Raw genomic sequence first — 18717 nt, forward strand, 5'->3', positions numbered from 1 at the left:
TGACTGAAAAATAACTCAGCCTTGTAGATGATCTTTAGATCTATGATTTAAGAATTAATGTAGGAACTCCACTGTCAAAGGAATTGAAACTGCTTTCTTTTACAGACTTCCCAAAGACTACTTTCAGATGGAAATCTGAAATGTGATGACATTACTCACTTGCTTCTTTTAAGCATTATAAAGGCCAAGGATGTTAAATTTATAAGATACTTTAAGACTATAAGAAGGTATTTACTTATTGAAGAATATAATGATTTAAAAATGTTATTTTAATAAGCTTTTAAATGTAAAAACGCCTTAAAGGAAACAAAAATTTTCCACTATTATTTACCATATCCAAAAATGATAGCTGAAATATAGAAATAATCTTTATAATTTTCCAATTATATCACAATTTTTAACTCTTTTAAGTGTTTTTGCATAATTTGTATTCTCTACAATTTGATTTACTATCATTTCCCATACGTTACAAAATCAGTAAATTCAAGTTTGTTTTTCCCCCTTATCAAAGTCTAATATAGTATGCAGTCTAATATTGAATAATAATAATAATAATAATAATAATAATAAATCTATTATGAATCAAATCTCATTCCTCAAATAAATTTATGTGGAATAATAGGCAAGTTTAGAGACAAGATAATAACTGAAATATAAAAGTAATTATCTTAAAGTTTAGATTATGACTAGCTCTACTTTTCTTGGTTTTGAATATAACTGAGAGAAGAATGAAAATATTTGAAGCCACAAAATTCTTACAGCATTCACAAATTTGTCATAACTAGAAAATACCAGAAGTATCCTAGGAAAGTTTTATTTCCAAATTTATTTATTTACAAAATTCTAAATGAATAAATTAAATAAATAGAAAATTCAGTTCCCCGAGTTTTCTTCTAAGTTTATAAGAAATTGTGACTATCAGCACACAAGAAAAAACACTTACAATGATGCAGATATGATACCTCAAAATTTCATAGCAGTATTACAATTTTATTGCAGTAGGTTGAATTGCTCCTACAATGAGGACAAAGCAAATCAATTTCTAATTTGATACTTAAGGGTCAGGTAGATCAGAAATATAGGTTGTTTAATGGGAAAAGAACCTTAGTAAAACAAACAGTTCAACTCCCTTAATTTATAAAAAAAAAAAAAAGTAACACAGGTTGAGATAGGTGAAGTAACTCCTCTGAGGTTACACCAAAGATTTAGCACTAGAATACATACCTCTGAAATTCTAGACTAGTGCTTTTTTCCCCCACACTATAGTACAGTTAACAATAAGGGAGGATCTGAATTAGGGATGAGGGCCTGCCATTTAATTGATGCAGGTCAGAAGTGTCAAATACAGATCTTTTGAGCAGCATGTGGCCCACAACAGTCCCAGTGCTAAAAGAATCACATTAAAAGGTAATTTGGAAATTTTACCAAATTAAATACAAATACGATTAAACACAGATAGCAATACATTTAAACTAAGTCAATATGCCGCCCACAGAAGTCCCTTTGTGGAAGACCTTAGTAGTCTAGTCCCTCTTTCAATTTATGCTTGACAAGTACGTATTGCTCTACAACAAAATTTTGAAAAACTGCTCAGGACATTAAAAGGCTAAATGATTTTGTCCAAGGTCACACAGCAAATATGTATTGGAACAGAAACTTGAATCCATCACACAAATATACAAAGACACACACACACACACACACACACATTGTCCATGGAGGCAATATTTATTAAGAAAATCAGATTTTAGGGGTGGCTAGGTGGTGCAGTGGATAGAAAACCAGCCCTAGAGTCAGGAGTACTTGAGTTCAAATCTGGCCTCAGACATTTAATAATTACCTAGCTGTGTGGCCTTGGGCAAGCCACTTAACCCCATTTGCCTTAAAAAAATCAGATAAAAAAAAGGTAGCTGTTGCCAAAAAGTATTAGCTATTCATTTAAACATGTCTCCCCTATTAAAAAGTCATTTCTGTACCTTTTATATACAAACTACTCTAATTTATGTATTTAATTTTTTTGTTAGAATAAAAATAATCCTGTTAAATGATCAAATATAGATTATGGTGATTGTTATGATAATATTTTGGGTCTGGGGAGTAGAGAGGAAGAATAATTAATTCAAATGGTGTTATTTCTTCACTACAAACTGAGACCAATAGACATCAGGATCTAGGCAGAATGTTGAGATGATACTTAGGTACCTATTATCATCGGAGTTCATACTGAACTTCTGAACTTCAGATTTTTATACCTAGAACTTAAATACTGGAAAGTAGCCCATAGGTCTTAGTCATTTTCTTGCAAGAACACTCAATGATTAAGCTTTCTTTTCCTGGCCCTTACTTGTAAAGTCCCTAAACCCTCCCATATGTGCTGATCTTTCTTGGGGAATTTCTATCTGTTAAAAAATAGATATCACCTTGAAAACTAATTTTCCTTAACCACTTATTGGAAGAATCACCTTTTTCAGGAGTAAAAATAACTAAATCCTTATGCATTTAAATTTCTTTTCATATCTCAGATGTTAGAGTGGTAACACATTTCATATTTACTGGAATCATTGTTCTATGGGGTTGTTAAATTTTTGTAGACACATTTTAAAATAAACCAGTGCTAAGAAATTTCTTATCCTAGTAATCTTAATACTGAAAGAGAAAACAAATGTGCTAAAAAGGAGAATCAATTTTGAATTTCAAATTCTCATAAAAAGCTAGTTTAATTCCAGAATAAAAGAAAAAACTTATTTTTTTTTTTGCTACAGTGTCTTGCTTAAGGCATTAGTCATGTCTTAATCATTTCTTCTGTCAAAAGATTCCTTTTCCTGGGTTTCAAAGGGATTATGGAGGGATTTTATTAAAGATAAGAATATTACTCCTCTTAGGTTTTTAAACAAAAATACTTTTGTTTCTACATCCTCAAGAGAATGTCACTTCAGAATTATTACAAATGGATATTAATAGAAATTAGAATGAAGCCAGTTCAAATAAAACATCATAACTTTGTGCTTCTCATTCTAAAAATATTTTTTTTCTGAAGAAATTATTTAGCAATCTATAATTTTGACATTCTACATCAGAGTGATCATTTGCCAAGTGGTCAGCCCTAATCAGTGAAAGTAAATGAAATGGCCCAAACCTATAAAAACCTATAAACATGGATCTCATCTGTTTCTCTTCTGATACAACTTTTAGGGCTAGGTTTACTTTTAAGTTTCTCAATCTCTTCTGGAATTTTAACCAGATTCTCTTGAATGAAAATGTTTTCCAACTAATCACAATCGCACCCACAGAATATACTCATTATAAATAAACTATATGTTATGCATAAGACATTAATAATCTCACCAATTTAACATATAATTTATTATTTCTGAAATTAAAGTTAATGTCACTTTCTTGATAAAGAAACTATCCTAAACATATTTAATATTGTTATTGTGATACAACACACTGTATTGGTAATATATTCATTCTAGATCAGGGTGAACACATGCCAGTACAAGTGATTTAATAAGATTACAATGCAAAAATAATATCATATGAGGTTAGGTAATAATGTTGCCAAATCATAGAATGTACTGTATAATCAATTCTACTTCACATGAAAATAATATCAGTCACTAGGTTTTGGCATATGATGAGCATTATCAGACTAATGTAAAGACTCTGGAAAAAAAATAAAACCATAGTCCTAGTCATTTCATAAGAAAGTAAATTTCTGACCACCCTGTCAAGTCTTGTTTTCCAAAATCTGTATTATAGACAATGGAAATATGGGAAGTACTATGGTTGGAAAATAACATTAGAACAGGCAGTAAACTAAGGTAATAAACAACATATCCAAAGTGAAATATTAATTATAATGTTGGCAGGTAGACACTATTTTTACATAAATACCATTAACAGTCATTAAAATAAAAACAAAAACTTAAAAATATATTAAACATTGTTTTCACTGCAAATTGGGTTACATATTATCATAACTGGAGTCATTAACTATAACTAATTTACTTTCTTATTTGATATAGGTTATTTCAGGATATGCATTTAAGCCTATTAATTACTCCATTAGCACTTTTTAATTCATTACTATTTGCTAGCCCCTGGAGATGAAAGGACATAAAATGAATCAAAACAGAAAGACTTTAAAAGCTCAACAGAGGAGTTTATATTTTGTTTTATGTATGTGTGTGTGTATGTGTGTGTGTATATATATATATATATATATTTTGTTAGAAGCAACTGAAAAGCTGAATTGATTGAGAAGGGAAATGAAACTGTCAGAAATACCTTTAAGAAAACTTACTCTGCAAACAGAATGGCAAATGAACCTAAGTAGTGAGAGACAGGACAAAGTGGGGAGACCTATTAGAGGAGTGTTGAAATAATTGAGATCAGAAAAGATGGAAACCTGAACTAAGATGGGAGCCTTGGTTGGATTCAAGACATGTTATAAATATAGAAATGACAAGACTTTACAGTTGACTGAATATATAAATGAGAAAATGAAAATAATGCTAAGATTATAAATCTGTTTTACTGGAAGGATGGCAGATACTTTTGATAGGAAAAAGTGAAGTTTGGAAGAGAAGGTTTTTGAGGAAAGATAATGAATTCAGTTTTGGACAGGCTGAGTTTAAGATGTTTTGAGTTTAAAATAACAATTCCCAAAATATGGAATGGGAGCACCCCTGAGGGTCCTTCCCTAAGAGTCTTTCAGGAAGTCTTCAAGGTCAAAACTTTTCATAAGAATAGAACAATTTAACTTCTATTTTAGTAAATATTGATTGATATAATTTACATAAAGAGAAGTTTTTTGGTAGCTCCAATAATTTTTAGGAGTATAATAGGCTGAGATCAAAAAGATTGAGAATTGCTGCTCTGAGATATTCAACTTGACATAAAACAACAAATGATTGGTGTTGCATAACATAAGCTTGAGAACTGACTTAGGAGGTTGTACACACATTTGTGTGAAAAAAATTTGTGTGTGTGTTTGTGTGTATGTATATATGTACACACACAAACATGCATGTATATAAGTATGTATATACATATGCACATATATACATATATACAACTCACATAAACACTATTATGCAGATAACTCTCTCTCTCTCTCTCTCTCTCTCTCTCTATGTATATGTGCATTTTAGTTAAACAAGTAGAAGATGAAATCAAGAAAAGGGAGGGGGTTACCTAAGAGAGAACCTTTGGGAACACTCTAAGAAATGGTTCATATAATAGGTAGAAGGAAAAACCTTGAGACAATGGTAATATGAATACCCAGAAAGGAGAGGATAGTAAACAGTGTCAAAATGTAGATAGGGGCAGCTAGGTGGCACAGTGGATAGAACATTGGCCCTGGAGTCAGGAGTACCTGAGTTCAAATCTGGCCTCAGACACTTAATAATTGCCTAGCTGTGTGGCCTTGGGCAAGCTACTTAATCCCATTGCCTTGCAAAAACCTAAAAAAAAGGAAAAAAATTAGTGGATAGATCAAAATGATAAAGACTGAGAAAAGTTTATCAGATTTATCGTTCAATAAAACCCATATGTTATTTTGGAGAGATCAGTTTCAGTTGAGTGATGAGTTTGGAAGCTAGATGACAAAGGCTGCATCTGAGAAGAGTAAATATTTAATAATTTCTTAAGTAATTAAATATTATTTAAACATTAAATTAATGTATTTTGATGGTCAACAGAAAATCGGAGTAAAAGGACTATTATGGTTATGAAATCTGCATAAAACCTATATTATTAAAATTTCTATTTGCCTAATGGAAACATTTATAGAGAAATAGAAATTTTATATAAAAAAATCACTTTCTTTTCCTAACACAATTTACTTTTAAGGGGTCTAATCCTTCAACTGAGAAAATATAAAATTGCTTGTAGCAGGGTTTACACCAATATATCCTACTATAATGCATTTGGGAAATAATTCTTCTGGATATCTACCAGGTCCCCTAGAAAAGTAGGCAACTTCCTAAGTGACAGATTTTGAGACACCTCAGGAAGTCTCTTTGAACTACAAATTCCTCCATCACCATCTTGTCCTGCGACCTAGAAATAAGTTTTATGCCTTTGTGTCTATAAAAAATTTTGGTCTTCTAAGAAACAATTTCAATACTGTAAGTTAGTAGTTTCACTTTCAGTCAACATCACTTAACCTGTTTATGGTCTAAGAAAATGGTCCTACATGAATGGATGGTGTTTGTCCTTTGTTCCTGAAGACCACTATATCAGGGAGGTGCTGTTTTGACAAGCACATGAATTGGATTTGAGGGAGGGTTCAGAGGTTAGATATTAGTCAGGATAATTGGAGGTGGCCTTGGATGTGGGGCATTAAGAGTTAAGTGGCCTATGTCCAAGGTCACACAGTAAGTGTGAAGAGTCTGAGGTTGGATTCAAACTCCCATCCTCCTGACTCCAAGACCAGTGTTCTATTCCCTGTGCCAGGAATAGAGAAAAAAAAGTAGGAATGCTAGGCATAGAGAGAAAGAGATGAAATGGGAAGTTTAAAGGAGGCATAATCAACTTTATTTTCTTCAAAATTCTGCCTATGACTTTTCATCTCCTTGACAGCAAGTACAAACAAAATCAGTTTTGTTTCACAATCAGTTAATACTCCATTAATCAGCCAAAATATGATTTAGTCAAAATAGTATGTGACCACAGCCTGATTTATAGAATACTGGATTAATAACATTAAGACAGCTCCATTTATGCCTTCATACAAACAGGACTCTGGTCAATCACTTTCCTTTATTTTTTGGATATTAGTAAATTGAGTTATAGGATCATAAATCTAGAGTTGGAGGGGATCTCAGAGGGCACATAGAATAACCTTGTTTTAAAAGTTAAATTATTTGCTCATGTGCATATACAAGGATAGAAAATATGAAAATAAAGATTTGAACCTATGTTCTCTGACTTCAGAGTCATCATGCTTTTTATCTTGTGGTAATGCTGTACTTAAAAGTCTTCTTTTGGCTAATTTTTAAAAATTTTTTAAATTAAAATTTTTTTTTTTAAAATAAGTCCTTGCCAAAGACTAGATATGATTGTTGAATAAAACCTAGTATCATTATTTAGGATATCTCTAACTATCCATTTGCACATTGATTGTAAACATTTCTATCTGTACTAAGGCTATTTTAAAAACTATATTGTTAAACCATAGTAACTTTTCTAAGGATATTAAAACATCTGTTGAATACAAAAGCAATTATGTGACTTTTTTAGTTTTTACCAGTTAATTCATTATATTCAGGAGTTATGAGGATACATTAGAAAGAATTCTATCAAATAATTTCTATGAAGGTAGATAATAAATAGCAAGGAATGAATAGCATTTGGCTGTGTTGAAGATTCACCCTGAGTGCTAACACAGAAAAGTTTGCTCCCCAAAGAATATAAAAACATTTATATTGTATAAATCATGTTAATTTTTAATGAATATTTATCAATATGTACTAGATTCAATGGTTTCAGAGTCCTTCTGGATATAAGAAAACATTAAATTATTCCAGAGATTCTTTTTTAAAAAAAGTATTTATATTTAAAGAAAAGGTGAGGGAAAAAGAGACCAAAATGAACATTTTTCTTCTGCTCCTCAATCTTGCTAGCATATGCCAATTTAAACTATCATCTCTTTAACCACACTACATAAGTTGTGGTATGTTTTCAATTTACTAGTTTCCTGTGATTCAAATGAATGGTAGTTTTGCTTTTCAGAATCCAAAAATGGAGAACATTCAATAGACTTAAAGTAGAATTTTAAGAAAGAGAATTATATATTTTAAATTGTTATATGTAAGACAACACAAAATAATTACTGAAATAAACAATCAGCGAGTGTCTTGAGATGAAGAAAAATGAAGAAAAGAAATAGAACTCTAGAAAAGTGCAGTTACTATATTAGCCAGAAACTCTATGAAACCATAGAAAATCCTTTTGAAAAATGTTACTATAGCAATTGCCAAGGCATCTTTTTTTAAATATTTATTCTCATTTTGTACAAATTTTTTTACATTAATGAAATATTCTTATTTAAGAGTAAACAAAATACCCCCCCATAAATATAGACTTGCTTGAGCGATAAAGAGGAGAGAAAAAAAATTAAAATAAAAAAAATAGTAATAATTGTAGGTATGGCCAGGTGGCTCAATGGATGAAGCACCAGCCCTGGAGCCACGAGCACCTGAGCCCACATCCAGCCCTGTAGACCCAACAATCACCCAGCCGTGTGGCATGCAAGCCACCTGAAACCCACTGCCCTGCAAAAACCAAAAGAAAAAAAGAAAAACAAAGACCCAAAATAAAATAAAACAGTAATAATAGTAGGGGTGGCTGGGTGGCAGACAGAGCATTGGCCCTTGAGCCAGGAGCACCCAGGAGCACCCGGGTCCAAATCCATCCTCAGACACCCAAAGATCACCCTGCTATGCGGCCCCAGGCAGGCCACCCAGCCCCATTTGCCCTGCACCCCTCCCAAATAATAATAATAAAAAATGTGCTTCAGTCTTTGTTCCAACACCAACTCTGTCGTGGGTGGATCACATTATTTATGGTAAGTCCATGGCAAAAGTTACTTCAATATTTTTCCAACGTTGCCATTGCTGATCGCAACTCCCTCCTTTCGTATTTCTCCACTACCATGTACTATATCTTCTCTCTCATTTCACTCTGACTCTGCTGTAGGGTAGCTGAGTGGCACAGCAGACAGATCCCTAGTCCTGGGGCCAAGAGGCCCTGAACCCCCATACCACCCCTTAGGCCCAGCATCTACCTGGCCCTATGGTCCCGGACAGGCCATCCAATCCCAGCCCCTTGCAAGAAGTAAAAAAGAATATGTGTTATATCTGAGCACTCTCCCGCCATGGTCCATCCTCTCCTCCTTCACTCACATCCCCACCGCTTCCCCCTGTCCCCCGTCTCTCCTTCTTACTCCAGATGTCTATACCCCCATTGAGTATATATGCTTCCTCTCCTAGCCACCTCTGATGAGAGTGAAGATTCCCTCATTCCCCCTTGCCTCCCCCTCCCTTCCATATCATTGCAATAGCTCATTGTAATAAAGAAAAATCTTATTATATGAAATATCTTGGCCTATTCCCCCCCTCCGTTTTCTTTCTCCCATTACATTTCCCTTTTTTTTAATATTGACTCCATTTTTACACCATATTTTATCTTCAAATTCAGCTTTCTCCTGTGCTTCAACTATAAAAGCTCCCTCTACCTGCTCTATTAGCTGATAAGGTTCATATGAGTATTATCAGTGTCATTTTTCTATGCAGGAATAAATACATGCAGTTCATCATCAAGTCCCTCATATTTTCCCCCTCTTCTTCAATCTCTATGCTTCACCTGAGTTCTGTATCTGAAGATCAAACCTTCTGTTCAGCTTTGGCCATTACAACAGGAACATTTGAAATTCTCCTGGTTCATTGAAAGTCCATCTTTTTCCCTGGAAGAGGACATTCAGCCTTGCTGGGTAGTTCATTCTTGGCTGCATTCTAAGCTCTTTTGCCTTCTGGTATATTATATTCCAAGCCCTACGAGCTTCCAATGTAGTTGCTGCTAAGTCCTGTGTGATCCTGACTTCAGCTCCACGATATTTGAACTGTGTCCTTCTGGCTGCTTGTAATATTTTCTCTTTGACTTGGGAGTTCTGGAACTTGGCTATAATTCCTAGGGGTTGGTTTTTTGGGATCTCTTTCTTGGGGGGATCGGTGGATTCTCTCCATTTCTATTTTGCCCTCTGCTTCTAGAATATCAGGGCAATTTTCCTGTAGTAATTCTTTCAAAATGATGTCAAGGCTCTCTTCCTGATCATGACTTTCAGGTATTCCAGTAATTTTTAAATCATCTTTCCTAAGTCTGTTTTCCATATCAGTTGTTTTTTCAATGAGATATTTCACATTTTCTTCTAATTTTTCATTTTATTGGTTTTGAAGTATTGATTCCTGATTTCTGGTAAATTCATCCATCTCCCTGAATTCTATTCTTTGTCTGAAGGATTTGCTCTCCTCAGAGAGTTTTCTTATCTCTTTTTCCATCTGGCCAATTTTGCTTTTTAAAGCATTCTTCTCCTCAATAACTTTTTGAACTGTTTTATCCATTTGACCTAAGCTGGTTTTTAGCATGCTATTTTCTTCAGCATTTTTTTGGATTTCCTTGACTAAGCTGCTGACTTCATTTTCATGTTTTTCCTGCATCTCTCTCATTTCTTTTCCCAGTTTTTCTTCCAACTCCCTCATTTGATTTTCAAAGTTTTTTTTTTTTTTTTGAGCTCTGTCATAGCCTGAGCCCCATTTCTGTTTTTCTTGGAGTCTTTAGATGCAGGAACTTGTGCTTCCTCATCTTTAGACTGAGTATTTTGATCCTTCTTGGACTCATTTGCAAAATATTTCTCAATGGTGCTCCTCTTGTTTCTCTGCTTGCTCATTTCCCCAGCCTAAGCCTGTTTTGGGGGGTGCTTCCTGAGCTTTTGGGACACTCCCACAAGGGTCTCAGTATGTGAGGCTCTGTCCTCCCTCCTGGTCTGTGAATGACCATAAGCGCCCCCCCCCCCTGCCACGGGGCTGAGGTGGGGGGGGCCCTGCTGTTCTATGGGGGGGCCTAGACTTCGATCAGGATCTGAATGTGTTCAGAGCCCCAGAGTCCTGTTCCAGAGGCAGAGGACAGAGCTCTGCAGTCTCTCTCTTCACTGCTCTCCCTAGGTTCAATGGGCTCATGCCCTGGGGGCTCCTGCTTACCTACTCTGCTTGCTTATGTTCCTGGATCTGGGCTGCCAAAAGACCACTTTGCTGGTTGTGTGCCCTGAGGGCTGGGCTCCACATGCTCGCTCTGGCAGAGGTCCCCCGCTGTTCCCCCACTTTGTGCCGGTGCTCCCCAGGATGTAGCTCAGGAAACTCTCCCGTTGCTGTGAGCCGTGGCTCCCAGTGCCCTGGGACTGCCTCCCGGAGGCTGAAGTTCTTTCTCTCTGGTGGGCCACCCCTCTGGCGGGCTGCCCCTCCAACCCCAGGGAGCAGAGCCTTTCTGATCTTTTTCCAGGTTACCTTCAGTAGGAGAACTGCTTCCCTGGGTCCCTTTGTGGGTTCTGTCTCTCGAAAGTTTAGAGTCCTTAGCTTCTGAGTTTTATGAGAGAGCGCCTAAGACATGATCCTTTCTTGTCTCCAACTTGGCTCCGCCCCTCCCAAGGCATCTTTTATTCTACACTGTTAAAAATGTCTTTGATTGAATTCTTTAGTACCGATAACTACAAATAGCCTCATTTCTGTATTAATTCAGTAGTGACCTCAGTGATACTGTGGACAAATAGATGTAGTTTTTGCTGCATGGCTACTAATGAAGGAAAGAAAATAAGTATTTATTAAGCTCCTACTATATACCAGGCCCTGAGCTAAGCATTTTATAAATTTGGTTATTTATTTGATCTTCACAACTCTGGGAGATTAAGGCTGACAGGCATTAAGTTTCTTGCACAGAATCACAAAGCTTTCTTTTTTTTTCTTTTCTTTTAAGTTTTTTTGCAAGGCAATGGGGTTAAGTGGCTTTGCCCAAGGCCACACAGTTAGGTAATTATTAAGTGTCTGAGGCCGGATTTGAACTCAGATACTCCTGACTCCAGGGCCAGGGCTCTATCTACTGCGCCACCTAGCCACCCCAGGATCACAAAACTAATAAATATTGTAGTCATATTTGAATTCAGGTCTTCCTTAATTCCAGGCCCACTTCTCTATCTTCTGGACCACTTGGTATCAATGTGGTATTCTAAAGTCTTATTGCAGCATTTAATATCACTCATAGGTTTGGGATAAGACAAATAAATACTGATCCAGCTTTTGCCTGATGTGGGTATCACTACACCCTGGGATCTCTCTAGAATGCTGCTCCAAAGTAGGTGAAACTACCCTCCTCACCTCCAGGTCCTCTCTCCAACCCTTAATCCCTACCCTTCTTTCAGTACAGATGCTACCCACTGATCAGGCAATTCACTGGAAAGTCAGTATCAATGCATATCACTGAACATGGGAACAAAACCAAACCAACAGGAGATTCCATTTAATGAAACCATTCTCAACCATTCATAAATAAGTGAGAAATAATCCTCGTACACTCCCCTTTGTTGTTGTTCAGTCATTTTCAGTCATGCCTTATTCTTTGTGACCCTATTTGGGATTTTCTTGGCTAAGATCCTGGAGTGGTTTGACATTTGCTTTTTCTAGTTCATTTTACCAAAGGGGAAACTGAGGCAAGCAGGGTTAAGTGACTTCATCAGGGTGACATAGCTACTAAGTATCTGATGTCAGTTTGGATCTCAGATTTCCTTGACTCCAGGTCTGATGCTATATAAACGTCGCCTTACCTGTAAGGAAAAGGAATAAATTCTGTGGGGGGTGGAGGGGAAGCATACTCTTAAGAACATTATTGTTGTTGGAAGTCTACCCTTGCTTCCTCAGGTACCATTTGCAGTTACTCTTGCCAATCATCAACTGCTTCCTTTCCATCTCTACAGCTTTTATCAAAGAAGCCATTGCTCTGTCCAACCCAGGAACTCTGACTACAGTAATCTGCAGCTTGAAGCCGTTTTTCTGACACTTGCCACTCTTGACAGGAATAGCAGAATCGTGACAGAAAATTAATATTATTTATTAATTCATTTCAGTAATTCAATTAATAATTACTAAGAATACAAAACTATGTTCCCATGTGAAGGTAATTTTGAGCTGTCTCTGCCCTCAAGGAATCTATAATCTAAAAGAATATTTTAGATAGTCATAACCCAGGTTATTTTTTTTTTGGTAAGGTAATGGGGTTAAGTGACCTGCCCAAAATCACAAAGCTAGGCAATAATTATTAAGTGCCTGGGGTCAGACTTGAACTCTAGGGGCAGTGCTCTATCCACTAATGCCAACTAGCTGCCCCACCAGGGTTTTTATTAAAATTAAATCCAATAAATCATGATAACCTATTTTAGAAGTTAGAGCAATTAAGGCATATATATGGAGTTAGCTTTGTATTCATATTCTTTCATGAAATTTTATATCCTTTTATTAAAACCTAATTTAATTTCATCCTTTACTGAATGTTTTTAATATGTTAGATGATTCTAATAGCTTTTAATCTTTTGAAAATTCAAATTTGATTCAAATTTCTTTTCTTCTTCCCCTTTATGCTATTCAAATATTTGTGGTGGTAAACAACATCTGAATAATTTTTTGCTAGGATTTTAAAAAACATGAACTGTAGAAAATACAGTATTTGCATTCAAAGTGTACTTATGGAAATAGCAATCATTCGTAATTTGGGGATTATGCTTAATTAGGTGACTGTAATGAGAAACTAGATAGTGTTTAGAATGATATATATTGATTGCAAGCTTTTTTTTCAATTCATTAAAATTTTTTTAGCTTCTGGGCAACTACCAGGAGAATGTTTCCAAAGATATGTTTCTAGAAATTGCTAAATAGATTCTGTTCCAAGTTGCAAAAGTTGTGTGACACTTTTTTTTAAACTTAATATTGAAACTTATGGGAAACAGAAGCCAGAAAATATTCTCCATCTAACATTCCATGGAAGGGAAGAGAAGAACAAACCAATCTTTGGATTCTACCTCCACTTTCTCTATGGTCCTCATGAGTTTGGGCTGCAGGATAGTAGCACTCAGAAATGTGGATCACTTGCTACTCTTCACCTAACCTTCTCTTAGACTGTGAGGAAATAAGAGACAGTAGAAGAGGTCTGAACCTCTTAACTACTAGTCAAATACAGATAATTTTTACTAATATTTTAAACTTCCCAATTGTTAAATTATTAAGTCATTGATATATATTGTTGATTGACTAATGGAGGAACAAATTTCCTGCTCCTCTACTCTTCCAATACTACCTTCCAAGAATAAACAATGTAATATCTTTAGAGTAGAAGAGGGAGAACAGGAGAGACCCAAATATCTCTCACAATATATACTATAGCTATCAAATCATATAATAAACAACACCTAATAGGAGTAAGATGTCTTTCTTTGTTAATATTAGGTGAACTGAGCAACAATCAAGTCCTTTAATATAACCAGCATACACAGGAAACTTTGCACTTTTGGACAATCACTCATAATATTTTGGATGATTTTGGAAAAAAAATAAGATAGCATTAAAAATAACAGTGAAAAGATAATTTTCTAGTGACTGAGAAACACACTGGAAAAGCCCCTTTCTAGTCTTTGGTTTATTCATTAGGCAATCACTTCTGTATCTACAGCACATCTTTATAGCTAATGTTGATAAAAATCACCTTATATCTTAAAAATGGTTAAATTATGTTGTACTTAGAAGGGCTTAGAGGGATGTGAAATAAAGTATTTAAGGTTTTCAATCAAAATACAGAAAACTATAACATGAAATCTCAGTACTTAGGGACTTAGTTCTCAGTTATCAAATAAAATTGATTATTCAGAAAACTTGTTTCCCATAGTTTGTGAAAGCAAAGGTCTAGAAGATTTTCAAATATTTAGATAAAAGGATGAATTTCAATTACTTGAAATTAGGTAAGCAAATAATAAAATAATATTTCAAGTTCAGTCTCCTCAGGATGATATAAAAGTAATCTGAAATATAATAAAGAAAAAGGAGACAATTGCATTCCTCATTACTTAATCTAGGCAACAGATATTGTTAGGTAGGAGAACTGATGTAGAACAACGTAAAACACCATACAACTTTTTGATTGATATATATTGAGGTGAATATTCTTGGATATTTAAAATGCTTTTTGACACCTTTTCATTTTTACACAAGAGCAGCTCTGGTTCCATATTAGACATAGGTATACTGAATAAACATGGATTCACTAAATGTGAAAATCAATACTGTTTTTGCCTGGATAGAACAAAATATTAAATATCTTCAATACAAAAGAAAAATGTTAGGTACATTAATTTAGGGTCACGTTTTCTTCTCTTTCTACATTGTATGTAACTAAACAATTCATGCTTTGGTCATCAGTACAGAAATAAAATCTAGAACATAGGACTTCAATATAGTGGGGACATGTAAAAAAAAATAAAGAGCTGAATTGGGAGTCAAAAAGTCATGACTATTTAACTTCCCGCCCACCCCATGACATTTACTAACTGTGATCCTGGGCAAGTGATTTGACTTCTGTGAGCCTCAGTTTCTTCACATGTCAAATAAAGATAATAATAGCACCTATCTTCACAGGAAAGTTGTGAAGATTAAATCTGATTATATACATAAAGAGCTTTGCAAACAAAGTGTTGTACAAATGTAAGCTATTTATGATGATGATGATGATGATGATGAACTGATGAGAAACTTCTGAATATTTTGTTTTTCAACTCCAGACAATCTACATTAGATAAACAATATAGAATCAGATGTTCTAGTCTAGAAAATCAGTTTCTCAAACTGTTTCAGTAAGTTTACTCTTGCTAGGGATGCTTATGGAAATAATTTGGTTGGTTTTTTCTTTTGTATTTGGGACTGTTTCTTGCTATATGTGACTTAACCATTGATTTTCCTAATTTTTATAAAACACAAATTAGTTTTCTGGTCTGTATTGAATGAGATTTCAACAATTAAAAGATAGGTACAGAATCCAGAATTAGGTGGAGAAAAGAAGAATATGAATAATAGTGGAAGAAAGTCCCTTTTTAGAGTATAGACAAACCTGCCTTAGGGATAATGTAAATCAACTGAGGTTCTTATCTAAACCATCATATGATAGATGTAATCTGATTAAGATTTAGTCCAGATTGTCATCCCATTAAAACTCAATTAGGACATTGCTGGTGGAGCTGTGAACTCATCCAACCTTTCTGGAGAGCAATTTGGAATTATGCCTGAAGGGCAACAAAAATGTGCATACCCTTTGATCCCACAATGCCACTACTGGGTCTATACCCTGAAGAGATTATGAAAAAAGGGTAAAAACATCACCTGTACAAAATATTCATGGCAGCTCTGTTTGTGGTGGCAAAGAAATGGAAACTGAGGGAATGTTCATCAATTGGGGAATGGCTTAACAAAACTGTGGTATGTGATGGAACACTATTGTTCTATTAGAACCCAGGAAGGATGGGAATTCAGGGAAGCCTGGAAGGATTTACATGAACTGATGCTGAGTGAGATGGAGCAGAACCAGAAGAACATTGTACATCCTAACAGCAACATGGGAGTGATGATCAACCTTAAAGGACTTGCTCATACCAACAGGGCAACAATCAGCCACAATTTTGGGGTGTATATGACAGAGAATGCCATCTGTATCCTGAGAAAGAATTGTGAAGTTTGAACAAAGACCAAGGACTATTACCTTTAATTTTTTTAAAAAATGTTGTATTATGTAATTCTACTATATCTCATACTATATATTTTTTCCTTAAGGATATGATTTCTTTCTCATCACATTCTACTTAGATCAATCCATATAGGAATGATGTAAAGACTAGCAAACTGCCTTCTGTGGGGGGTTGGGGGGAGGGAAGTGAGATTTGGGGGAAAATCGTTAAACTCAAAATAAATAAAACTTTTCTAAATTTTTTTTAAAAAAATAACTAACAATATAATCTACCTGCCAAGACAAACCCAGGAACTATAAGAATAAAATTACAAATAAAACCTGATGTAAGCAACTGGAAAAATATCAATTGCTCTTGGATAGATCAAGCTAATATAATAAAAGTGATAATTTAAAAAAAATTCAATTAGGATTTTTCCCTTTTCCATGTTTTTAGGTTAAAAAATAAAAAGGAAAAGAAAGGGAGAAGTCTTAAAATATAACAGACAAAAATAATGACTAAAAAATAGAGAAATTTACATGAATTTAATACCCTCACGTTACAAATTCTAATTCAAATATTAAATGGACATTTTGAATTGTGTAATAGAGCTAATCTTTAAAGACAAATATGAATTCAAAGCCTTTAGTATCCTACATGCAATTTCCAATTAACCTGGGAGTAGTAGAAGAATTTTTTAAATTATATTTTCAGCACTTATGGATCAGAAAATAAGAATTTAATAATTTCAAGGGTAATACTATTTATCCAAGCATTTCACATTCCCCACAATTCAGTTGAACTTTGGGGGAGAGGTGCAGAAGGGAAGGAGGAGGGGAAGTTGAGGTCCTGGTCTTTATATAAATAGAAAAGTATTTAAACTGCAAATTTTGTCATAGTAAAATGTGAATCTTTCATAAAAACAAACTTTAGTTATACTAACCTCAATGAACTTTCCTTCTTATAAGAAAAATTACTTACTTTTCCTGCTCTTGTAGAGGTGATTTCTGAAGAACCAACTGAGTTTCTGGATCAAATTTTTTCTGCAACCGCAGTCTCTTCTTTCTACTTGGTGCAATATCTGTGACATCTGGACTTGAAATAATGGAATCATTTTGGCAAAAATTGGCTAAAATGAAAGAAGAAAATAACTCAATAAGGCAAGGAAATTTTAAAATAACTAAAGTCAAAATACCTTTTTCAAGCTATAGAAAATATCTGTGAGTAAAATAAGACTTTGGTACTTATTTTTTTTTACCTTCTATATTAACATTTAATAAAAAAATTAAATTCTTGCTTTATATTTTTCTGGTGATTAAGGAAAATAAAATTAAACTATGACAATTAATGCTGTTGGTCTTAATACCATCATTTTATTTCTCCTTAGTTCTAGTTTCATAGCTTTGAGGATTCACCATGGACTCAACAAAATATGAAGATAAAAATATGAACAAGATATCACTAAAGTGGCTGTATCTTTAGAATCAAATAAATGACAATGCTCAAAAAATACATAATAGAAATAAAGGTAGTCTAAAGGGTAAAAAACAAATGTTTGAATTATTGTTTGTCACCTTAGCAAACAATCCTGCTGTAAGGTAGTATGAAGTCTGCTGGATGGCTGACTTCATTTCTTCCTTTCTCCTAACAATTATTTGTTAATGCAAATATTGTTCAGGGGACAGCAGGGAATACAAAAATGAATACAAGTTAGTATCTACCCCTGAATTGCACACAATCTAATGGGAGAAACCCAATATAATCCAACAAGCATTTACTCATCACTGCCTACAAGGCACTGTGCTTCAAGCCAGGATACAAAGACAAAAAGAAAAACAGTAATTGGGACCTTAAGTAATTCTTTTAAAAAAAGAAAGCATAAAAAGCTTAAGCTCCATATGAGATTAATATATCATGCATTGCTTATTTTCGAATTGAAAGCAGAATCATTTATAGAAGGCTATACAGTCAGCCAACTTTCTCATTCTCATTAACATATATTTTTGAAATGCCTGAGTTAGGTATTTGAAATATCCTTATCTATTACATATAGTAGTTTCTACTCTTAGGAGCTTATGATCTAGTTGAAAAGGCAGGGAACATATTTGAAAAGGCAAATAGTAGTGTCAAATATCAACTAAAAGTGACACAAGTAATATGAACTTCCAAAATACAACTTCCCACATTAAATTAGTAAATTCACTTTGACCTCTCTAATGAAAGGTTTCCATTATTTTCCCAAAAACAAACAAATAAATTAAATCTTTGTCAGCAAAAGTTCTATTAAAAGGTATTCAATTTTTGAAATCACAGATTCACAAAATATTAGTATTAGAAACAGTTTCAGGTGAAGGCAGCATTCCCCGACAACTCCGACCCCCCAACCCCCCAAAAAACAAATGAGGGCT

At 34.3% G+C, this 18717-nt stretch overlaps 1 protein-coding gene across 8 annotated transcripts in view; it reads right to left on the reverse strand.

Moving 5' to 3' along the window:
* Positions 1-18717, reverse strand: part of XRCC4 (X-ray repair cross complementing 4) — a 393136-nt gene that overhangs the window by 89912 nt on the left and 284507 nt on the right. For all 8 annotated transcript variants that reach the window (XM_074207876.1, XM_074207874.1, XM_074207871.1 and 5 more), the window contains one exon: positions 17291-17438. In XM_074207876.1, coding sequence (XP_074063977.1) covers positions 17291-17438 — 148 coding nt within the window. The remainder of the gene's footprint in view (positions 1-17290; positions 17439-18717) is intronic.

This window comes from Macrotis lagotis, chromosome X (genome assembly GCF_037893015.1).
Source record: "Macrotis lagotis isolate mMagLag1 chromosome X, bilby.v1.9.chrom.fasta, whole genome shotgun sequence".
Classification (NCBI taxonomy): Eukaryota; Metazoa; Chordata; class Mammalia; order Peramelemorphia; family Peramelidae; genus Macrotis; species Macrotis lagotis.